A 25,944-nucleotide genomic window follows, 5' to 3' on the forward strand; every position below is an offset into this window, starting at 1 on the left:
AGCTAATTAGTACTATCAATAAATTATTGTAATTGAATTTTATTTCATTATTTGTGTATTGTTGCTTAAATCGAAATAAAATGTATGTTCATGTTTTTATATCTAAAATCAACTAGGCGTCAGCTGACAATGTTTATGAGTTGTAACGGCCATTAAGACACCTTAGCAAAATAAATATTGAAAAGCATTGTCTTGGGTTTCTTTTTTTCGATCCGCTGGCGAAGTAAGGAGACTAGACTCTCTAGGACGATTATATAACTATGCTGAATCGCCATTCCATTTTATTGTTGCATTTTGTTTTTTAACTATGTCTGTAATAGGCCATGAGTATTTTAATAAAAGTTCAAAGAATAAAGCCGATGGAGCCGCAACTAATTCCGGTCCAGCTGTGTGATCACCATCTTTACCCCCTTTATTGACTTTATCATCATCATCATCATCATCATCATCATCATCATCATCATCATCATCATCATCATCATCATCATCAAGCATCATCATCATCAACAGCAGCAGAAGCAGCAGCAGCAGCATCAAGCAGCGGCAGCATCATCAAGCAGCAGCATCGTCATCATCATCATCATCATCATCATCATCATCATCATCATCATCATCATCATTAACGTCATTTTTCATCACAAGCAAAGCGTAAATAATGATGACTTTCGACGTTTTAACTAAATAAATTGATTCGTCCAGACATCAAAGAAATTAATTCGATAAATAAATCAAGCACCTGTAGACTGCAACCTGTTGATTGTTTACAATTTTACAGGTATTTTTCAATGAATTTCTCCATCAATGCTTTGCTATTTATAATTTAATCACTTATTTAACGTAGCATACATCCCAATGGCTGAATTGCTTTGATATAGAATCGCAAAAAGTTATGTCATTTATTTTTCGTACTCAACAAGTGTCATCCAAAAATTGTCTCATTAAATAATGCTAGTAAATGTCAAATTTGATTAGAAAGATTGAAATTTATATTTAAACATTGTTCAATTTTATAATATGAATATTATGTACTTATTCAGGTAGAAATGCCTGCCAACGCAAACAGTAGCCAGTTAGCGGGTAGTCCGGCTAAAAACAGGAAGAAAAATCCAGATTATTGCGGCAAAACATTCCTGCGCAATGTTTTATATGTTTTCAATTTCATATTCTTTGTAAGTTTAAAGCTTTGTTGTTTTTTCCCAAATGTGATTATAGGCAATTCAATTTTTCGAACTGCTATAAATTAAAAGAAATCTATAAATAATGCACCAGTCAATTGTAACCACAGCCCCTCAAGGTCTGGGGAATAGCGGGGACTTTGACTTTCGGTCCAGCCAAGCCCAGTTAAAAATCCCGTCCTGTGGGGACAGACTGATGGTAAAATCCCTGCCAAATGCCCCCGCACCCCAGGGACCCTAAGTAAGGCACATTCCCTGCTATATTTGAAGCGAACACAAAACCACCGCATTCACCCGGCACTGCAGGGCCACCAGGAAGGTAGAAACACGGCCCATTTCCCCGGCTATCCCCGGTATACCCCCGGACCTTGGGGGGCCGTGGATATAATTGACTGTTGCATTACAGCTTTGTTGTTGTTTTTCCTAATGTGATTATAGGCAATTTAATTTTCCAATTGATATAAATAAAAAAAATCTATATAATAAATAACATTAACAGACATTACGTTAAAACTATGTTCAGAATTTGTCATTTATAACAGATCTTTGATTACTTTTATTCTTATATATCTGAAACTGAGCAACCTATTATTCCTAAAAAAGATGTACAATGAGCTGAAGTCTGTATTTTGTTGAATATCACTGAACAAATATGTTTACATATCAGGTGTCTGGGCTGGCATTCCTAGCAGTTGGTCTGTATGTGGTTTTCGACCGTCACTCGTTTGTCAGTCTGCTAGGAGGCACCATGTTCCCCGTGACGACATATATACTGATCGCAACTGGTGCGCTCATCCTGATCATGGGAGTGCTTGGATGTGTGGCCTCCTGCCAGGAGAACAGGTGTCTCCTTTTCACTGTGAGTGATGCAAAACATTATTGTTTTCAGTTACAAAGTCAGAAATGGTCAAATCTTAATTGAAGGTGTTGTTATAGTTTATCCTGCCTGTAAAATGTATTTTGAAAAAAAAAAATTCTTACCACTGTAACCATCATTGTTTTGTAACATCAAATGGAGAATACATACTCATGTAATTACGTAATTACCTCTGAAATTTAACATTAATGGAACATTACTGGTTGAGAAGCAGTTTCCGACAGTTTTAACACTTTTTTATTGAATTATTTATACGTGTTTAAATACCTACCGTATTTTGTCGACTATAAGGCGATTCGCTTATAAGACGGCCCCCTAACTTTACCCATGAAATCTGGTGCTTTTTGTTTCGACTCGCTTATAAGACGGGGTCAATTTTTAAGCAAATCTAAAATGCTAAAATTCTTCCTAATGTGTAAAAATGTTCAAGCTCAACAGACAATTATCGACATTCGCGGTAACTGTTTTTGTTTTACTCAAAGAAAATGGCGTGTGAGCTATCTATTTGGAGGTAGGTTAAAAATGAGTACATGGTTACGCGTTTAAGTTTGCAATAATGCTTTAGGCAATATTGTCCCTTGATTGGCGACGAACATAAAGGATTCATATTCGCATTGTCATTTGTTTGCTTAATCAAATTGACAGTTAGGTACCTACATCATATTAAGATTCCAATTTATTGATTTGATATATCTGTCAAACTAATTATACTGACACGCGCCTTGAGAAAAAATGCAGATATAATGGTACACTGTGTGACGTCAGAGCACGCGCGGTGAAGAGATTTCGTGTTGTTGTTTACTTAATTGCCCCATACTTGTATCAGCAGACGATATACTGGATAGACGAATGCACTATGTTAAAATTAACTGATTTTGACTTGAATCTTTTAATATTTATCGACTCGCTTATAAGACGGGTCCCCTACTTTTGGGGTAAAAATTGGGACCCAATTTCCCCGTCTTATAGTCGAGAAAATACGGTACTAAAATTGTTCACAATTTAGATAAATTCAGCTCAAGCTGCTATTGTCGATATATTTTTCACATGTGTGACGTCACATATAGTAGTGTTTTAGCTATAGCGGAATGGAAGGGCGGCCCGCCCTGCCCTTTTTTACCCCGCCCCGTTGCCCCTTTTTACACGCCCTGTCATATTTTTCCCGCCCCCTTGCGCCCTTCCTGGCCATTCAGATCGTTGTTTATCACAAAGTTACGCCCTAAAAGTATTTCATTGGTCAATGTCGCCGTTTCCTAATCTGTCATAGATCAGTGCGTGCTAAGGCACACGACCGTCATCACCGCGGGTCTGATTAACAGTAAATCACGCTTATAATCAGGGTGCTAATTGATGTTCATTATGACACATTATTCCTTGTCTGAGACATCGAAGTTGTACCTCTAAATGTCGATCTTTGATGTTGTTACAAATTTAATTAATTTAGCCACTTATAATCGGTAATCTCCTAATCACATAATTGGGTTGTCTATCATCCAATTATCGAAACGTTCCATGTTAACCAACCAGAGAAGACACTGATCAAATGATTAAGTTTGTTAAATTGCGATAGAAAAAGCGAAGAATTGATGAAAAATGTTGTCAAGAATTAGTAAACAATTGATTCTTGCAGTGTAAAAACAAGGCACACTTTTTAGAACATTGTTTCGTTTGAAGCAGACGGTCATTGAATAACAGACGGTGGCGCTAAGAAAATCAAATACTCAAAACTGCATGACCAATATTTGATAGTTTTTGTGTTGAAAGTTCATAATGAAAATTTGTTTTGTAATCTCAAAACTTTTTTATTTGCTTTATATAGCGTTTACTTACAGTATTTTGCTCATTTGTACGATGTTTAAAAGTAGAAGATTCGGCGAGTCACCGCCATTTTGTCATAACATTTTTCGGAGTTTATTTCTCGATTTTCTAGTTCTATTATTAAGTGTTAGTGAGTTTTTCATGAAGGATAGATATTTTAAATGTCATTTTGTTTTAAAATGTCAGCATATTAAAATTTGTTGAACCAAAGACAAGTAAATAACAGCAAAGCTGAATGTGACATTCGTACTCTATCCTGATCATACCAAAACAAGATTCGCCCCCTGCACTTAAATGTTTTTTAACAGCTCATATATAAGGCCATTCTGATTGTTTCAAATGGTATTTTGTTTCAAATGGTATTTTTTTAATGTCTTTGTTTTTATTTTAGACGCTTTTCGGAGGTAAACTATACATTGCAAAAAGGAGAATCTAGACAAGTACACTTTTGATAGGCCAAAAAATAACACTTTTTTAACATTCCATCTGGTAAAAGCAATCAAAGTAAATGTGAATTTAAAGTTTTGTGGCATGGCACAATATTTATCTCAGGTTTTACGATAAGTATCTCTTCTCCTTAAAGTCTCCCCACTTCTCCCTATTTTGACTGGTGGGAGAAGTGACTTCTCCCCAAAAAATAAGCCAGAGATGTTAAAGAAAGTGTCTGACGTGAAAATGAACAAGAAAGAAGAATTAAGAGTATTCTGTAGGGATATTACTACAATGTGTGTATGAACATGCATGTACTTTGATAAGGTACATGGTCGTTTTACAACAATACAAAACTAATATTGTGCGCATTGTTTTCCCATTTAAGAAAGCACCATGCCCCTATTTTGGCCCACCCTGCCCTTTTTTTGGCCCACCCTGCCCTTTTTAATTCCTGGCTAAAACACTAATATAGTGTATCTAATAGGGACGCAAAGAGGGTACTTATACTGTTCTGATTAGCTTGTGGTGAGAAGCAGTTTTCGACAAATCGAATGCCGGGCAGATTTAAGCTGCCTATGGTGTGTTTTTACTATTTGTTTATTCGATATACTAAATATAAGAATGAAATGAGATAAAAATAATTAATTTTTCAGCATTAACGAAAAATTTAAACCTTAAAATTTACGACAGTCAATGCATACTCGATATCAGGCAGACACTGAATTTCAATGATATTTTGATTCATTTCTGATAGAAACTTGTGATTGTATACAGTTAAGTCAATGTGGGTGCGAAACAAGCATGACACCAGTGTTCATAAATATGTACACAATGATCATCATTTGTATACGTCAATTTAGGAAAACCTTGTAGCTATTCATAGATATGCAAATTAGGTTCACACGCATGCGCAATACGCTGCCCGTGCCGATCCCCCACGTGCAAGTTTGTGTACAAAATGAAAAATAACCATTAAACATTAAATAATAATTAAAGTTACTTACGTGTCTCAGTAAGAACTTCAACTTTTGATTGCCTAGTTACCATATAGTTGAATTGCAGTACCTTCTTTATGAAGATCTAAAGAAAGTACGCGAAAAAGCGATTTGTCGGAAACTGCTTTCCGTCGGAAACTGCTTCTCAACCAGTAATGTAATTGACCAACTGAAGTAAGTATTGATAATTTGTAATTTAACTTAATTTTGTATGCATGTATTTTATTTAGTACTTACATTGTGTATAATCCTTTAAATTTGTTTTGTATTCCAGTATGCATTATTCCTGCTGTTGATATTCCTGTTGGAGGCTGTGGCCGGTGTGCTAGCATACATGTACAACGGAGTGGTGAGTTCCAAAACTGGCTGTCAACAACTTTTCTAATAATAAATAGTGGCTTTTATATATATATATATACATAGGGTTTCAGGCAGGTTTTAAAAAGGACAGGATGCTGCAGAGTAGGGACAATGAGGTGAATGGTTACATTTTATTGGGTTATAAAGAATTTAAACGTATAAATTTGACAAAAAATTCAGGAATTGTGTTTGACTTAAGTTATATTAGATTTTAAAAGCCAAATACCGGTTGTCCGGTTAGCGCAGTGGTTAGCGCACTCGCTTCTCACCAAGGCGACCCGGGTTCGATTCCCGGCCTGGGCGCATGTGAGTTTGGTTAGTGGTCACCAAGCCGGACAAGTGGGTTTTCTCCGGGTTCTCCGGTTTCCCCCACAACACAAGACCACACTCTCGCGCAACATCGTGCCAACGAGAGTGATTAATATAAGTTGTTATAGCTTGTTTCACAATCGTTGTAAAATTAAATAAAGTTTAAACTAAAAGACAAATATAAATATTAATCAAATTAAATCAGAACAAAAGAAATAGTTGATAGTTTTTTAAGTAGTTCATTCTATGAAGGCAAAAGGGTGCTTCCAGAAAAGGACAGTGTGAAGAACACTTCTATAATCTAAAGCAAAATCCCTATATATATCATGAATGTCAGTTAATCTGCTACAGAGTCTAAAGAGAATTCTTGCATGAAGGATGTTTACAATCGTAAAATTGCCAGATTACAGTAACATGATGTAAAATAATTAGCTTTGATCAGAAGCTTGAACATTTTGATTGTTTGTGTCCATGGATAAACGAAGAGTTCTAGAGCGATTTTGTATGTGTTCCTAGGAGCGATTTTATTGAAAATCTCTCCTTGGTACTAAAGGCTCTTAAAATTCTTGATGAAAGCTGTCCCAAGGATTTCAGAAATATATCCCATTTTCACTAAATATCCTCACAGACACATGAAATGTAACTCTTAATCACCCGGGTCTCGTTCGGTTAACAGATTCACGAGGAACTGACGAGAAATCTGAATGACACGATGATGAACAGCTACAAGTATGATGCCACACTCACGAAGGCCATTGACGATATGCATGTTGAGGTAGGAATTTTCAGGGTTAAACTCTAAAGTGTGACTGTGTCAAAATACTTTCAGAACTCTGAATGCTTAGATCACATTTAATATATATTTTGTTCGGTGATTCAATTACCCTCATTTTTTTAGGTTAGGAAGTTAAGAAGGTTCCTTTTTAATCAGGTTTTCAACAAAAAACAGGTTATTAGGGTGGGGATGTTGTTTGGTGGGTAGGCGGGTTTCAAACATTGGTTTCCACCCAATAACTAAAATAAGCATTAATGGATAGTAATGATAGTGAGATTGCTTTTGAGGTGGGTGGGGTCAAGGTCAAGGTCACTGTTACTAAAAATAGAAAAATGGTGTCCACCCAAAAACTTTAGTAAGTATTGATGGATAGTGATGATAGTTTGTGTTAAGGTAGCTTATGTGAAGAGCTAGCTTGGTTTTGCTTTTGAGGGGGTCAAGGTCAAGGTCACTGGTACTAAAAATAGAAAAATGGTGTCCACCCAAAAACTTAAGTAAGAATTGATGGATAGTGATGATAGTTTGTGTTAAGGTAGCTTATGTGAAGAGCTAGCTTGGTTTTGCTTTTGAGGGGGTCAAGGTCAAGGTCACTGGTACTAAAAATAGAAAAATGGTGTCCACCCAAAAACTTTAGTAAGAATTGATGGATAGTGATGATAGTTTGTGTTAAGGTAGCTTATGTGAAGAGCTAGCTTGGTTTTGCTTTTGAGGGGGTCAAGGTCAAGGTCACTGGTACTAAAAATAGAAAAATGGTGTCCACCCAAAAACTTTAGTAAGAATTGATGGATAGTGATGATAGTTGGTGTGTAGGTAGCTTATGTAAAGAGCAATCATGGGTTTGCTTTTGAGGGGGTCAAGGTCAAGGTCACTGGTACTAAAAATAGAAAAATGGTGTCCACCCAAAAACTTTAGTAAGAATTGATGGATAGTGATGATAGTTTGTGTTAAGGTAGCTTATGTGAAGAGCTAGCTTGGTTTTGCTTTTGAGGGGGTCAAGGTCAAGGTCACTGGTACTAAAAATAGAAAAATGGTGTCCACCCAAAAACTTTAGTAAGAATTGATGGATAGTGATGATAGTTGGTGTGTACATGTAGGTAGCTTATGTGAAGAGCTAGCTTGGGTTTGTTTGTTTGTTTGTTTTTATACTTTTTTTCCTTAATTTTTAACGAATAAAAAAGAGAAAAAGAAACAAGTATGATCACAAGCGAGGTAAAAATAACTTTCTAGGCACAATTGTTATTGCGAGTCACTCATCATGAATAATAATTGATGATTTTCAAAAAGAGGAATATATGAGTTTCAAGCATAAAGGTGATAGTACTTCTCTTAATAGCTTGCTTGTTTTCGTGTTGTTTTTTTTACTTCTTAACCCTGTAATTCAGTAGGGAAATCAAAATGAAAAATATACCGATTTAAAGGCTCAAATTCTTTCGAGGTATTTTTGTGAGTCAGTCAGGTCAGCCCAAACACTTTTTTGTGGCCTTATTAAAGATAAGCATTGACAAGCATTTTTTACAAAGGCTTTAAAACTATTTTTAAAGCCGTAAACTCACAGTTTTCACTTATTTATCACTTATATAAGTTGATAATCCTGGACTTTATATTGAACTTGATCAATGTTTCAGTTCAAATGTTGCGGTTCACGATCATTTGAAGACTGGCGTCACTCCAAGTGGCTGAAGTCTAGCAATGACTCCAGGAAGACACCGGACAGTTGCTGTATTACCGTGAGCGATCTGTGTGCCCTCAGAGATCATCCATCCAATATCCACTACCCGGTAAAATTTGGTCATTGGATATTTGGTTTGAGTTCCATTTAATACTTCAAACTTTCATTTCATTCTTAAAAAGCCATTTTATGCCTGCAATTTATAAACATTTGAGGTTTTTTTCATACTTTCAATGTATAGCTAGTTAAGGTGTGTTTCATACTTTAGATATTTTAATACCACTTATCAATGTATTATATAAATAATATTTTAATAGCATAATTTTAAAAGTTATTTCTCGAGACAAACTGTTTTGGAAATGTTAGATTTGGAATGATACATTGCTTGATCTTTGAAGTCAATCTTCAAATGAATTCGATGATTTTTATTAAAGAACTTGGATTATAATTTTTGGCTTTGGTTGTCAAAACACTAATATCCAATATTTCCATACTTCAGGGCTGTGCAGTCACTCTTCAAACAATCACCCAAGAGTCCTTGATTCTGATTGGAGGAATCGCCCTCGGCTTCTGTTTCATACAGATATTCGGCATCATATTCTCTTGCTGCCTCATCCGCAAGGTGAAGGAGGCCGAGTATCGCTACTGACAGCCAGAGAAGGTCAAGCTACGTGTCACTTTCCGGCCCAGCTCTTCATTCAATAGCTTATAAAATCAAACTTGTAAAAATTGCAATAAAACTGTTGTCTGTTTCATTTAATGACTTGATTATGAAACACTGGATCCTGATCTAAGCAAATATACGGTATATGAAAACAATCTGTACCAATTAAATGTAAATTAAATTTAATTTTGAGACTAAACGACAGTTATTAACAATTTTTTAGTTAATTTAAGTAAACAGAATTCTGATAATAATTAGTACATGTACGTCTTATTTCATTTCCTGAAACAAATGAGTGTTTAAGGTTATAATTGTTCATTTTAAAGAAGGAAATTAAGTGTTGGAAATTTTTATTTTATACACTATACATGTATGTTAAGAGAGAAAAAAATACATCATTTACTAGTACATTCAGAGACAATTAGCTATTTTTCACTTAGCATACACCTTTATAATTTTTTAAGCAAATTAGTATACAGTTATATATATATATATATGCATGTATACAGTTTTGTACAATTACAGTTATTGTATACTGGTGTAAAAGCTTGTAAATGTAGTAATTTGGCCAAGTTGTTAAAAAAATTAAAATCGTTAAATTATGTTGATTATTTAAGGTTAATTTATAGCTATTCTATCACTTTCAGTAAGTTTTATGTTTGTAAAATAATTGCACAGTTGTTCTAGATGCAACTTTTAAATAATAGAAATGCCGTAGTGGCAAGCACAATTGTTTTGCACACAAATGCACTTAATTTGTATTCACAAGGGAGGATAAGTCATGAAAGTATTTCCTGCGCTTACTATTCATTCATGTCTCAGTGTGTGCATTATTATTTTCTCTATAACATTAATTTCCCCTTTTGCCACCTTTTTGTGGTCAATTAACTTAAGTTATTCCTACAGGGCCAGTATTCAATATTCGATATAATTCTTATTCTTCTCCTTAATTAAAAGATATTTATTTTACAATGATTGTGAAACAATTTATTACAACCTACCATATATTAATCACTCTTGTTGGCATTATTTTATATGAGAGTGTGGTCTTCTGTTGTGGGGGAAACTGAAGTACCCGGGGGAAACCCACTTGTCTGGCTTGGTGACCACAAACCGAACTCACACCACACTCAAATTCTACTCTTAAATTCAAGTTTAATCTAAGATGGTTATTTAAAAAAACCTGGGGCTGTTTCCAGTATAATTCTTATCCTTGTCCTTCGCAGGCCTCAGTGATTCCATTGGGCAGTTATTTTTACTGTCCAATCAAAACACTCAGATTCTATTTTTAAATTCAAGTCAAATCGAAGATGGTTTTTGAATTGAATACGACCCCTGGTCAATTTTGATGAACATACACACCTTTTTCATGATTCATCATTTCCATATATCTTACTGGGATAGTTTGTTAAATAGTGTATACTATAGCTATTTTAGTATCTCATGCTAGCTTGACCTTCATTTTTGCTTCGTTAGTTGTCATTATCTTGTAATCCCCGAATCAGATTGTGGGATTGATTCTGTCTGGGCTGGACTTTCAATCATGTCTCACTCATTATTCTGCTTTGTATTTTTCATTTTTTTGTTGTTTTTTATTTTAGTTCATTATCATGTAGCAGTGAAGAAACTCTTTCGTAGGTGTTAGCAAGTTCTTATTTTGTTTTTTTGTATTTTCCCCCATTTAATTCCAACTGAGAAAAAAAAACAAAAAAAATATTTGAATCTTCTTTTGTTTTCTTGTAACAAGGGGCTCATTGCTCTCAGCCTTGTTTAAGTAAAAAATGTTGTTAACATCATCATTGTTTACTTTCAAATCGTTACTCATCTGGATGTTTAATTTATACACTTGTGATTTGCAGTATTTCTAACAAGATTTGGGACAACTACTTCAGCTGTACTTGTTTCATTTAAATATATGAGCACAACATTAAATGTTTAATGTTTCAAAGTTAACAACAATGTCGCTATTCATGTTAACTACTTAAGATGAAATATTTTACGATATGCTGTTAAATTTAATTAAAACAAGCACAGATTGAACAGCGGTTTCAAATTTTGTTAAAAATATTTCATATCATAGGTGTATCCATGAAACTTCCAGAGCAGTCAAGATTTGAATATTAACAACTGTTAAGTGAACAATGTTATTAACTTTAATGTAGTTTAGAACAAGCAGTCAAATATGCTATAAGGTTTGATATTATAATAATGTCCATGAGCATTTTAAAGCAATATTGCTGTATAAAAAGGAATAACGTATTTATTTCTCTTTTCATAAGAATTATAAAAAAAACGTGCAAATTTAAACTCATGGTCATTGTAAAATTGAATGTGAGTTATTGAAGTGTTCATATTATGTATTTGCCATGTACTCATTTTATATCTGTTTGTATTTGTTTGTATTTTTGTAAAAACAATGTACATTCGTGCCAAAATTGTATGAATTAAGCTTTATGCAATATGATACTGATAATTACATGATATTTTGTCATTCAGATCACCTCGGCCATTTTCTATTGAAAACAACCTCGGATGTATGCCGGTACATAAGTAGAATAGTATTCATTAATTGAAGTGTTTTAACGTGTTTTGTGTATTTTTAAGTCTAAATTGCTTGTCATTGAATTGTACATTGCATAAATAATTATGATTCCCAAGAGTAAAGTGCTAAATTGAATTTACTATGCGATTTACTTGCAGCATAGTTAAAACTGTTCAGATTTCTGACATTGTAAACCGTCCATTTGTATCTGAGTTTTTTTTTCGAAGGAAAATGGCCGATTAGTTCTGAAGGGTTACTTTGTACAAAGACTTTTCTTTGGTTGTCTGACTTATCTCCCTTTGCAAAGTGTGTTCTAATATAGATAATAAATAGATTTGTTTTTTATTGTACAACTTTAGCGTTACTTATTTTACAACTTCATTGTATTTTGGATTAATGTCACACGCTGCTTTATTTTTTAGCATTTAATATTTATCATTAGACATAAAGTTGATATTTGTCATTAATGGGTTCCATTATACAAATAAACTTGTCCTAGTAACAAGCCACTGTATTGACAATTATGTTAAATATTAAGGACTTTAATCCCATATAATTTTATTATCATTTTGGTCGGATTTAACCCGCTGATAATTAATAATCGAGACATTGTAAAATAAATGATCGTTTTGGCAATAATGTTAAAGATGAATGGATGGTGATCCCGTACAATTTTTTATTATCGCTTAAAAGTACTTTGCTTGCTGAAACTTAATATGTTAATTATATGACTGAACATTATAGAAAGATATATTGTCATTTAAAGATATATTGTCATTTGTATTTTTGTTATTTATTTAAACTGTAATCTGCCATGAAATTACCGTTTCTGCAATATTTCAAGGCCAAGAAAGCTTGTTTGTAATATTAATTCTGAGTTTTTACATACTCTTTCGCTTTGCATAAACACCTAACAAAAGATAATAAAGTTGATATGGAGTCACAAGTCGAGTCACAAGTCATCCAAAGATTACATAACAGTAGAGTGGGTACCTTTATTAAATTATTCATGATTAATTGAAGACATTAATGGGAGAAATAAATTCATAATACCTTCTCATGTTTAAATATGGTATTCACTTAAAAACAAAGCATATACAGTCGAACCCCGTATTTATGTAAAGGACCGCTTTCTTTATACTAAAGCGAAGCATTTTCGCTTGGCTCGGAATTTCTGAGGCTCGAAGTATTATCGCGGGTCCCTAAGAGTTCGAGCTAACGGGTTTCCACTGTACTGTCTCTTATCCTTGTTAATCCAGAAGTTAGTCATGTAATATGGAATAAATCAGAAACAATGTAAATGTTGCTGTAATCATTATTTGTAATTATTAGAAAAAATATTGTTTTTTTTTTTTTTAATAGTAAAAAAAATACATATGTTTCTAGTTGTACAATAATATAAGTTTACATGTAGTTGACTCCCTCATTGCTAAACAACATTCCACGAAAGTTTGGTTGTGTAAGTTAAAACTTGTTATGTTTGAATCAGCGCTTCGTTATATCATCAGCATTATTAAGTTTACAGCTTGACAAGGAAGTGTTACAGCATTTGTGTTGTCTACATTGTGGAATTTGTTTTGTCTTATTGTTATCAAACTTGATACATATGTTCACATTGACATTGAAGCCTGTGTAGAAAGTCCAAAAACTCTTTGTTTACTATTTGTTGAGTTATGGCCCTCGATACATTGAGTAAAAAAAAAGATAAACATTTACATGTTCTTAATTTGTTTTGTTAATTCATTGCTTTTTGTAGAGAAATTGCTTAACCCAGTTACAAGAATTGCTTTTGTTTTAACCACGAAGTTCTGAATCTCATTTACATCTTCCTTGTTCGATGCCAATCAATCGGTATAAGATAAAAACCATACCGCAATTACCAATTTTGTTTTGTTGTTCAAGTCATTTTTGAGAATAATATTGTACTAATAGTACAAGTAAATGTTGTTTAGTACAAGGGGTTTTGAAGTTTAAAAGAATAATAATTGAAAAGATCAATCATGAAATCACGATTTAAATTTTAAACAATTGTCAAGATTGATTTTTGCTCGAATATTAACATCAAAAGTATCTTAAAATAATATTAAAGCTACACTCTCACAGATTTACGGTTTTGACAACTTTCTTTATTTTTTTTGTCTTTGATGAGGTAATATTTGTGCAAATATCTGTAAACAAGTGATTTAAGATTTCTGACAAAAGATTAGATTGCAGATTTCCCTTCAAAAATGAATGTTTTGGACTAAAAGCGTTACTAACGGTTTAAGAAAACTGCATGAAACATCATTTTTTGAACTTAGATATGAAAATCTTATATCACTGGTTTCCAGGCATTTTGTGAGAGTGCAGCTTTAAGGACCAAAGAAACAATTTCAAAGAGGTCTAAGTCCCTTTACTATGCTTTGGGATATAATTCCTAATTCTCTGACTATTTTTCAGTATTTACAATTCTCAGCAGTTTGAACTCCTGTAATATACAAAATCTTGTTAAACCTTTTAAAAAACCTTTTGGTATTATTCATGTATAAAAACCTTTTGGTATTATTCATGTATAAAAACCTTTTGGGATTATTCATGTATATGATTATTATTGTGTAAATACACATGTACCTTTATTTAATAAAATATAAAGCTTTAATTTTAGCCTATTTCTTTACTTAAATTACACAAACAAAATCTGTTGACAAGAATGTCAATATTTTTTTATTAATATTAGATAATAAGATTAAAGAAATCAAATGGAAGAAATCTGCATATCAAGTGGAAGAAATTTACGGATTGCAATTGTATGAACACAGATAAGTATATTAACTAAAAAAATGAAGAAACAATATTGGCAAATTTTGGGTTGAAAATAAGGTTATTTCAATACACAGACAATGGACCGTCCGTTTAGAGCTATTTTCAATAATTTCACAAGAATTTATATTGAACCATAGATCTTTTCGAATTTCACGTGATTTTTCACAGTTATATGGAAGATAATTGTCATGTGTCATCATACTGAGCACTCGTATTCAAGTATTTATTAACAAATGAAAAAAGGAGTGAATTAATTTAAAAGTGTTAATAACATTATAAATCATGGTACGTAAGTTTCTGAAGATGGTCCTTAATGTCCCTAAATATGGCCCGTTATGTCCCTAAATCTGATCCGTAATGTCCCTAAATCTGATCCGTAATGTCCCTAAATCTGGTCTAAATCTGGTCCGTAATGTCCCTAAATCTGGTCCGTAATGTCCCTAAATCTGGTCCGTAATGTCTGGTCCGTAATGACCCTTTTGAAATAACAATGTGATAAGTGACATTTTTAACTTCTAAACGTGAACTATTTTATGATCTGATATAAAAAAGTACAGGTGAAAAAGAAGTCTTAAATCTTATTAGAAATTCAGCAGAACACGAGGGTATCCATAAACCTTCCGCAGCAGAACCGATTTGAAAGTTAACAAATATGACGTTAACAACGTTGTTAACTTTAACAAAAATCTTAACAATCGTCCCAGTATTGGTTTTGTATTTGGCAAATTGTTTAAAAAAACAATGGGCTGACTGTTCAGAACTTTATAAGAGTTAACAACGTTGTTAACGTCATCGTTGTTAACTTTCAAATATATACTGCTCTGGCGGTTTCATGGACACGCTTACAGTATTCCTAACAAGACTAAGGACTACAGTTTTAGCAGTACATGTTGTATTTAAATATATGAGTCCACATAAAATAGTTCACCTTTACAAGTTAACAACGGCGTCGGTAATCACATTGTTTACTATTACAAAGTTCCGAACACCTGGGACAATGCTGGTTTAGTATTCAGCAAAAGTTAAGTTTTAAACAAAAACTTTTTGAATTTATATATTTAAAAGAAATTCAAAATGTAATAAACAAAGAGGGTGTGGTAAAATCTTGAATACCACTATAACCAATTATTTTCATGGTTTACACTGCCCATGACTCCAAAGCACCCGACTTCAATTTCATATTTAATTTTCATAATTGCCTTTTGACAAAAATGCAGTTTTATCTATGAATCTGTATGGGTCTTTTAAGTTATAAAATAGGAAATTCAATATTCTTGGCGTACAATATACTACGCCAATTGCCTAATTGAATCACATGTTGGAAGGTTGCACTGTAGAATATGCATTAAAGCTGATATTTTACCTCGTCTGATTTTCGAAGGTATTGCCATGGCCCTGGCGTCGTTGTGGGGCGTGCAAAATAGTAAACATTGGCCATCGGGCGACTATAAATTACTTGCTAGATTTTCATCACCGCCGGCCCCCTTTTGATTCCACCGCCCCTTAAACTAGGGTCTGCATTTGCGTATCGGTCCGGTACTGTTCGGGAACGGCTTTTATTTATACCTACGTGGTCGACGTATAATATTCACTAGTACAAAAGTACAAAAGGAGAATAGTTACTTACTTATTCGCCTAGAAACGCATGCATATGGTCCTTTATGCAATAAGAGAAAGCATGAACACAAATTCTTCGGTGAAACAGTCATCTAAGGAAAAAAAGTCACCCTTCGCTCCCATTACAAAAATATTTGAATGAAATTCTAGCAGTTACCTTATGTTGGCCTTAACTTCGGTTTTTACCTCGTCTGATGTTCGAGGGTATTGCCAATAACCTGGAGTCGTTGTGGTGGGCGTGCAAAATAGTTAACCTTGGACATAAGTCAAAAAACTATTCGAGATATTTAAATGAAACTTGGTACAAAAGTTGCCACAGACAATATGAAATTTGAAACATATCAAAATACACGTGTAACTGCATGTGTGTTCACGACAGTTATATATGCTAGGCCAATATAAATTAATTGCTAGATTTTGATAACACCAAATCAACCTTGACAGTATCTCAACTTCTTGTATTCTTTGATAATCAGATGACATGAAATTGCCAAACTATAAACGAGAGCCTCATTTATGCATAATTATGTTATACTACCTCTTAGTACATTGGTTGATTGGTAACAAACTTTGTTAGTTATTATGGACGCTGCGTCATTAATGACAATGTAGTTTTCTCAGCTGTGTTATGCACCAGTCAATTGTAACCACGGCCCCCAGGTCCGCGGAATAGCGGGGACTTTGACTTTCGGTCCAGCCAACCCCGGGTAAAATCCCCGCCCTGCGGAGACGAACTGATGGTAAAATCTCCGCCAAATGCGCTCGCACCCAGGTACCCTAGGTAAGGCCCATTCCCCGCTATATTTTGCGTGAAGACAAAACCACCGCACTCACCCGGCACTGCGGGGCCACCTGAAAGGTAAAAACACGGCCCATTTCCCCGGCTATCCCCGGTATACCCCCAGACCCTGGGGGGGGGGGGCGTGGTTACAATAGACTGGTGCATTACAAGCATTGTTAGTACTCATTAATTCTGCATCATTCCTGACAATATAGTTTTCTTAAATTAACACACTCACACACCATATAATCCTCAGGTTTCATCCATATTTTTCTAGATGGAGGGGGGGGGGGGGGCATTTTATTTTTCTTATATGACTGCTTCACCGTTGAATATGTGTTCATGCCCTTTCTTACTGAATAAGGGACGATAAACATGTTTTTGACGATCCTTGAACACCATCGGTAACAATTCTCCTGTTCACATGTAAATGTTTACACCCACACCGACTGGTATGAATAAAGGCCGTTCCCGGACCGTACCGGTCCGATACGCAAAAACATAACCATTTCAACATTATTATTCGAGTCAATAAAATTTAAGGGGCGGCGGAAAAAGAGGGGGTGGGCGGGGGTGAAAATCTGGCAATTAATTTATAGTCGCCTTACGTTCATGGCTGTTCAGTCCTTGTGCATATTCATGTAAAAACATGACTGTTCTGTAATTGATTTTTTTTAAAAGAACTATTAAAGAAAATTTGAGAAAATTTTACATTATGTATTTTTATTATGGTAACAAGACGCTTTAATTACATTTGGCAAAGCATGACATATATTAATATAGTTAGTTTTAGTTACGTAGGCTGTTAAATACACAGGTGTTACGGATTTAAGGACAAATATTTTTACTCTAAGTGATAACAAAGGTAAGAAGTAGAACCATTGTAAATATTTCTTCTAATTTGTTTGGAAAATCTTACGCATTTAGGATTGTTCTTTGATGTATTAAAATCCTGCGACAGACGGTCTAGGTGTAAGTATATGGAACTAATTATTGAAATATAGTTTTCAAAACTGGGAATACACTAATCTTCAGTTCAGTATATTGCAATGCCGACGTTCTCCTGCCCCCCCCACCCAAACAAAATCATATTTAAATAAATAATAAAATATATAAATAAAATAAATAAATGACTGAATGAAAGAATGAATGAATGAATGAATGAATGAATGAATGAATGAATGAATGAATGAATGAATGAATTGAATGAATGAATGAATGAATGAATGAATGAATGAATGAATGAATGAATGAATGAATGAATGAATGAATGAATGAATGAATGAATGAATGAATGAATGAACGAACGAACGAACGAACGAACGAACTAACGAACGAACGAAAGAACGAACGAACGAATGAATTATGAATTATGAATGAATTATGAATGAATGAATGAATGAATGAATGAATGAATGAATGAATGAATGAATGAATGAATGAATGAATGAATGAATGAATGAATGAAATATTCCGATCCGGATTCAAGAATAAATGTGTTCACCGTGCGAAATGAATGGTTAGTACATACATGTATATAATGCGTTTCTTCTTTAAAAAGAAAATACAGATATTATATTGAATTGAATTGTATCGAAGAGCATATTTTTCACAATTGAAATGTGAACATCGTGACTTGTGTAATATGTGGTCCAACTCGAGTGCTATTTGAATTCGTTACTGCACGGTACCATTAATTGATTTACTGGCGGAACGGTCCAAGACAGACAAAGGCTAAGGTCAAGGATTTGATTTCACTTTCAGACACTTCTATGACAAACACACAATGGAACCACTCACATTAACAAATAGAGAGCCCCATTAAATGAAATAAGAAGTATCTTGTGTATATTTATTGTGACAAACTTTCTGTAAATATCCTTTGGCCGTGGTTTCTGGTTTCATTGTGAAAGCCATTTATTACCGAACTAAATTGAATGTGTCATTTTTGTGAAACGAAGTGCAGTCTTTTGAAGATTAAAATATCTATTATTTATGTTTCTTTCATTCAATGCGGTATTTTCTCAATACGATAGCGTCAGTGTATTGGAGATGATTTTCTCAATCTGCTATTTTGTTATTATAAAGTTTTATCTCCTATCAATAAATTCTTATATTGATGTGTCTCAGTAAACAACATTATGTAATACTGTAGATATATACTTAGTTAAAAAGAAATACATGAGCCCGACTGGTGTATGGATTTCGGACCGTTTTTTAAAACGTACTTTCAGTAAAATAAATTTAAAAAATATGTGTGTTCTGAAATAAAATGATGAAAAATGAAATGTGTACGTTGGATTAATATAATCAGGAGTATTACTCCCAATTTGGACTCTTATTTTTCGAATAAAATTCTTCACAAAGGCGAAACTTGCTGGGATGATAATTAAAACGATTTAAAACAAAAGGTAAGTCTTATTTGATAATGATTATTCCTAGAAAATACTTAAGTAGCTACTAAATAAGTTACTCTACTCATTAATCCACTTAACAGTCAGGCTTGGCTCAACATTTGAGAAAAGAAAATGTAAGAGTTCTTTGAAGTATGGAAAGTTTAATACTGTTCGCTGTTTCTCCAAAATTCTTAGTAATATCTCAGTAAGTTACTCTACTCATTAAATTACTTAACAGTTAAGCTTGGCTCAACATTTGAGAAAACAAAAGGTAAGCGTTCTTCGAAATCTGGTTAGTTTAATATACTGCCCCCAGTTTCTTGATAATACTTAAAGATGGACTCTTACTCCCAAATATAATTTACCACAATTATTACAAATGTTTTGATATAGCATAGAGGACGAATAAATGTCGAAAACAATGGTTCTTATGACGAATACCGAGTTTAATTTGAAAGAAATATGCAAAAAACATGGTATTTCTACCTTATGAGACTATAGTAGATCACAGTAAATCTATTAGCATTCACCAATCATTTAATATTTTTGCGTTTTCAGTTATTTAATACACGGTTACAATCTTGTTATCAGTCAATAATATTTTCCATTAATACATTATTTAGTAAGTAATTAAAGGTTTATCAGTCAAAATTGATGTTTGTTATACATCTGTATGTATTGATTTTGAATAAGAGTGTAACTTTAAGTAATTACTCAACAACTTACTCCTTTCATTTAAACTTTATGACAAAGCATGGTTCAAAATATGAAATGTGTTTATTTGATAGGAATCGTATTCTTTCATAGATTGTTCTGATATAAATCTTTGGTAAAATGATCGAACCAAAAATGTTTTAGGGCTAGGAATGTTCTTGAGTTATTTCTAACCTTTTTCAGTGTTCTCATTTTGTTTTGCCTTTTTTGATCTTACACAAAACGTGGTTAAAATATTGAGAATTGCAAAAAGAAGACAAAATATGAATGAAACACGATTCGGTTAGAATATACACGGGATGTTATAAGCGCGGTGAGTAAGAATTTAAGAACTTTTTTAGAATCTAGGAATAAATTAAGAACTTTTTAGAATCTAGGTGTGGCTGCTATCTTTAAGTGATTAAATAGATGCTATTTCACGTGTCATAATGGTTATTCAAATTCAAGCCTATATGTTCTGTATTTCAAATCATTCAGTTGTGTTATTTTTTTCATCATAATTAGTGAAATTCTTGCTTTTCTTTAGTTATCATTTTTAAAATTATTCGGGATTAGTTATTTTTTTCGGGTACTCTCAATATCCCACTCTCTCTCAAATATCACCACTGCGTTACGATACGATTAGAATAGTCGGATAATGTAGTGGGGGTAGTCAAAGTTAGTTTTTTTCTGGTGCTCCAAATCCCCCCGTCTCTCTCTCTCTCTCCCTCCCTCCCTCCCTCCCTCCCTCCCTCCCTCTCTCTCTCTCTCTCTCTCTCTCTCTCTCCCTCCCTCCCTCCCTCCCTCCCTCCCTCCCTCTCTCTCTCTCTCTCTCTCTCTCTCTCTCCCTCCCTCCCTCCCTCCCTCCCTCCCTCCCTCTCTCTCTCTCTCTCTCTCTCCCTCCCTCCCTCCCTCCCTCCCTCCCTCCCTCCCTCCCTCCCTCTCTCTCTCTCTCTCTCTCTCTCTCTCTCTCACACTGCACGACTGCTTAACAATACGATTGTTAAGCTTAATGTTATAATACGTTTAGTTTATATTCAGTTGTTTTACATAGAACGTTAGAAAAATAACGAAAGTTATATTAACTAACGATATGTCACGCTCGTTGTCACAATTAACGATTGGTCACGCTCGTTGTAATAATTGACGATAGGTCACGCTCGTTGTAATAAATCACGATAGGTCACGCTCGTTGTAATAATTCACGATAGGTCACGCTCGTTGTAATAATTAACGATAGGTCACGCTCGCTGTAATAATTCACGATAGGTCACGCTCGTTGTAATAATTCACGATAGGTCACGCTCGTTGTAATAATTCACGATAGGTCGTTGTAATAATTAACGCTATGTCACTCTCTTCGGAAAGATGTTGCGTCAGAGAGTAAACTTGTTATATTGGGGAAAAAGGAGAGCCCTGTCCGGCTTGGTGACCACCAACCAAACTCACATACACCAAGGCCAGGAATCGAACCCGCCCGTTCCCTGGAACGCCTTGGTGAGAAGCCAACTCGCTAACCACTCCACTAGCAGGACAGGCTTTAATATAAGATTATAGGACTATTAGGAATATTTGAATTGCATTGGTTTTTGTCATGATTTCATATAAATATTATCCTTACCTTCACGGTTGCCTGTAATAAATATGATCTTTTTTTAAGAATTCTAATCTTTAATTGTAATGACAATTAACCTGTAACACTTTATATTGCTAGTATGGCCTAAATTAATAAAAACTTTACTTTGCGTTTACCGACCGAATCACATAAATACCCCCGACCTCATTTCGTGTAAACTATCCGGTGATCAAACTATTTCTTATTCGTTTGACATTCCTGAAGGGGTAAACAACAACAACAACAACAACAACAATACAAAAATCAAACAATAACAACTCTACATTCGACTGAAATGTGGATGGGGAACACCAAACAAATAATTAGTTAAGTGTGGCCTAGCGGTGGTCACCCAATTCACTCCATGTACGGTACATATTCACTCTATGCAGCGGTTGTAACGTTTTATCACGATATATACAAGAGAATCGAGGTATTGTCATAGTGCTGGTGTCCTAGGCAGGAATGCTAATCATAAATCGGCAGCTGTTTAAGATATTCATGCGGTGACAATCATGACAATGCGCACATGTGGAAAAAATTTCAACACATGTGAAGAAAAGTCGACCACTCTATCTTCAAAATTATACTCATAAGGCATAACAAAAAGGTGTTTGTGTCCACTAAGACGACCCACCCTATGTTTTCCTCTCGACCCTACACTTTTCCCCGTAGTGTTGATTTTTCCCTAATTTTCTTAACAATCTGTCCTTCTTAGTGAACATGTTAAAAATTGACCATTTTAATTAAACATGTATTTAAATATTTATACAATAGTGATATACCATGATTTAGGTCAATTTGTTATAAAATGCCGGTTCTCAATAAATAGAAATATATCCTTCCTACCTACTCAATTTTTTAGATGTTAGTGGAAACAAATAACTGTTTTGGCCTAACAATTCCATGAACTAGCCGTCAACTGGCGTTGGTATCCGTCAGTGGTGCCCTTATATTATAGCAACTTAATGATTGTGTGCGTTGAATGCATTTAAATATATTAACAGACAGACAGACAGACAGACAGACAGACACACAGACAGACACACAGACAGACACACAGACAGACAGACAGACACACACAGACAGACACACAGACAGACAGATAGACACACAGACAAACAGACAGACACACAGACACACAGACAGACACACAGACAAACAGAAAGACACAGAGACACACACACAGACAGACACACACAGACAGACACACAAACAGACAGACAGACAAACACACGTACAGACAGACTTAATTGTTCATTGTCGTTAACATGTTTTTAACAGTTTCTTGACAAAACATGATATGATTCAGAATAAAAAGGATATAATAAAAAGCTCAAAATCGAAAGATTGGTTACGAAACACTGCTTGTACAGGTACGTGTACATGAGAGCTACTTTTTGTACACTTCGTTATCCACTTACGTGTACGTGTTGGCTACTTTTTGTGCACTACTATATATTTATTTCAAGTATTTTTAGTATACATGTACTTTTAATTTTTCGAGGCCTCATATTTCGGTTTCTCTTATAAATTCCCCTTATTGAATGTCAAATGTAGTTTTCGTGTTTTTGGCTTCACACTTTCTGGTCAAAAACCTTTTGACCGACTTAGTGAATAACCTTCAAACTTGGTATGCACATCGGTCATAGTCAGTAGACGACCCCTATCGATTTTGAGGTCAATATGTTAAAGGTCAAGGTCATGATAATCTCTGTAAGAAAAATCATGGGCGATTCCGACTGGCGAACCATCCGAATTGTGGAGTTCTAGAGTTGTGTTTATAATCTGAGTTAGTTCTTTTTTTTTGCCATATGCAAAACTTCAAACATTCTTAGATTTTCTTCTGATACGATATTAAAGGCCGTTTGTTCAGAAAATTGTTAACAACGTTGTAAAAGTCATCGTTGTTAACTTTCAAATCTTTGTTGCTCTGAATTTCTTAAATTTATGGATAAACTTGTGATCTGCAATATTACTTAGATATTTCAGCTGTACTTTTTATTTGAATACATGCGCATATCATCAGATATTTCATGTTTAAAGCTGCAGTCTTACAGATTTACCTTTTTTTTACTTTTTTATTGTTTGTCTTGGAAAGAGCATTTTTTGCGTAAATATTTGCAAACTAATGATATAAGAGTGTTGACAAAAATTCAGATCGTAGATTTTCATATTTCCGTTCAAAAATAATATTAATGTTTTATGGCTTAAACCGCTACTAACGTTTTTAGAAAAACGCATAAAAAAACAATTTTTGAACTTAAATAAAAAAATCTGCGATCTGATTTTTCGTCAGCAATCTTATATCACTGTTTTTCATGTATTTTTGCAAAAATGGGCTCGTTCCGAGACAAAAAAAAAACTTGTCAAAACGTTCAATCTGTGAGAGTGCAGCTTTACAAGTTAACAACGCTGTCGTCAATCACGTTGTTAACTATAATACAGTTCTAAACAATCGACCCATTGTATGTTGTGAACATTTTTACCTTGATCTACTTCCGTACTTTATTTTGAAATTGTTTACATTGTTGGTTAGGAAGTAAGTCACTTTCCACGTACTAGTATTAAAATGACAATATACTTAATACGCTTAGCCACGACTTATTTGCTATGGGAAAGTCAAATAAAAGAAACACAGATTTTTCTCCAAGATTTTGTTCATGTTTGCAAAAGTACTTATCGGAAGTGATTGAATTGCTCCTAGAGGTGTCGTGTTCCTTCCAGATTACCCTAGGTAAACAAAGGTGACTTTTTTAATGAAAATGTTTTTCCAAGTCAAGTCCTGGTGATTCAATCTTAGTCAAGAAAGGCAAACACTTAGAAATTAGCAGTTTTGAGGAAATAATAAAATTACCGAAAATATGGACAGAACATTTAATAATAATTTAAGACTTTATGTTGGTCAGAAATATATGAAGTAAGACTATGAAAAAAACTTGATCTATACTTAATATTAGTACATTTATGAAATAACTCTCAAATGGTTCATTTTAAGTTCGGATACATGGCATAAAAACTCGGAGGAAAAAAAACGAGAGCGAAAAGATGGGCCGGAAGTTCAAGTTCCTGCGCGAGGCGACATACGACCCGGGTGACCATGTACACAAACCGCGCGTGCCAACGTTTCCACGTGCGATGACGATGCTACCGCGTGAGATGACGTATCTTGGAAAACTTGAAAACACGTTTTTCAGCGTTGGAGAGAAGCAGGTAGGTAATTTTAAAACAGCGACAGTTGTTCATTCACAGAGCCTTGTTCTAATGCTTATTGGAACATTAAAATCTCAATTTAACACTGCGCTATAGTTCAAATCCATCCTTACAGTAAAACCATACCAATTCGTTTCTATGTTAAGCGTCCATGGACGGATATGTTTTGGGTTTCCAGATTAGGTAAGGCCATACCAAATCGTTTCTATGTTTAGTGTCCGTGGACGGATGGGTTTTAGGTTTCCAGATTGGGTAAGGCCATACCAATTCGTTTCTATGTTTAGTGTCCGTGGACGGATAGGTTTTGGGCTTCCGGATTAGGTAAGGCCATACCAATTCGTTTCTATGTTTAGTGTCCGTGGACGGATAGGTTTTAGGTTTCCAGATTAGGTAAGGCCATACCAAATCGTTTGTATGTTTAGTGTCCGTGGACGGATTGGTTTTGGGCTTCTCGATCGAAAAAAAAAACGTTTTAAATGTTCAACGATCTTAACGCATATTTCAATTTCCTTTACTGTAATTCCGACTACAGAACACAAGTGTCAACAACACGCTTCATACTTTGAACTAGTATTCTTGGCATTTGATATCAGAAAATGATGCATTCTGTGTGATTCCCATGCTTAGTAGTTTATAAATATGCCCAAATTTGAAGATCTGATTTTATTTTTCAAAATATGAATTTTAAAGCCTTCTTTACACATGAAAATCGTAAAAATCGGTACACAAATCAGGTTTTATCCATTTGCTTTCAACGTTTATTAACAATTGTTATTTTTTTATCAGATTACCTAGATTACCAGTTGCATGAGTTTGTGACATTTACTCAATAAATTACTGACATTCATAAGCTCTTACGAAGAGAATAAACTCTTAGAGGACATGTATGCTTGTATCCATTTTCCTTGACTACATAAATGCATAAACATACTTAAAGGCAGATATTCCATGTTCACGCTGTCCGCGTCAGCTGTTCGCATGCGTAAACTATCATTTGGTCTTATCCATGCGGACACATGGAATACTGTTTCTGTTTTGAAACGCGGATGCGTAACACATGTACAGATGCGGACTTCTTATTTGGAAAGCGTGTTCACGGAATACCGGCCTTATATTTCAGGGCAAGGAATCACGTGACTTCAACGGGGTTCTCACATGGGTCACCACGGGTCATAACCGATGTAAACAAAGTTATTTAGGAATTAATGTCA

At 34.3% G+C, this 25,944-nt stretch overlaps 2 protein-coding genes across 3 annotated transcripts in view; both read left to right on the forward strand.

Moving 5' to 3' along the window:
• The first annotated feature begins 717 nt into the window (after positions 1-717).
• LOC128231759 (CD151 antigen-like) lies at positions 718-14,248 on the forward strand. Its single transcript, XM_052944938.1, has 7 exons — positions 718-775; positions 1,038-1,169; positions 1,843-2,034; positions 5,572-5,646; positions 6,643-6,741; positions 8,367-8,519; positions 8,910-14,248. The coding sequence occupies exons 2-7, from the start codon at positions 1,044-1,046 to the stop codon at positions 9,057-9,059; spliced, it is 795 nt and encodes a 264-aa protein (XP_052800898.1). The 5' UTR covers positions 718-775; positions 1,038-1,043; the 3' UTR covers positions 9,060-14,248.
• Positions 14,249-17,626: 3,378 nt separating this feature from the next.
• The window catches only part of LOC128232006 (uncharacterized), a 56,547-nt gene continuing 48,229 nt past the window's right edge, over positions 17,627-25,944 (forward strand). The window contains exons 1-2 of one of the 2 annotated variants that reach the window (XM_052945334.1): positions 17,627-17,681; positions 24,519-24,733. In XM_052945334.1, the coding sequence (XP_052801294.1) occupies positions 24,569-24,733 (165 nt within the window). In that variant the 5' untranslated portion in view covers positions 17,627-17,681; positions 24,519-24,568. Of the gene's footprint in view, positions 17,682-18,845; positions 19,228-24,518; positions 24,734-25,944 lie in introns of those variants that run through there. The other variant, XM_052945332.1, reaches the window with a different exon arrangement.

The sequence above is a fragment of the Mya arenaria genome, chromosome 4, assembly GCF_026914265.1.
Source record: "Mya arenaria isolate MELC-2E11 chromosome 4, ASM2691426v1".
Classification (NCBI taxonomy): domain Eukaryota; kingdom Metazoa; phylum Mollusca; class Bivalvia; order Myida; family Myidae; genus Mya; species Mya arenaria.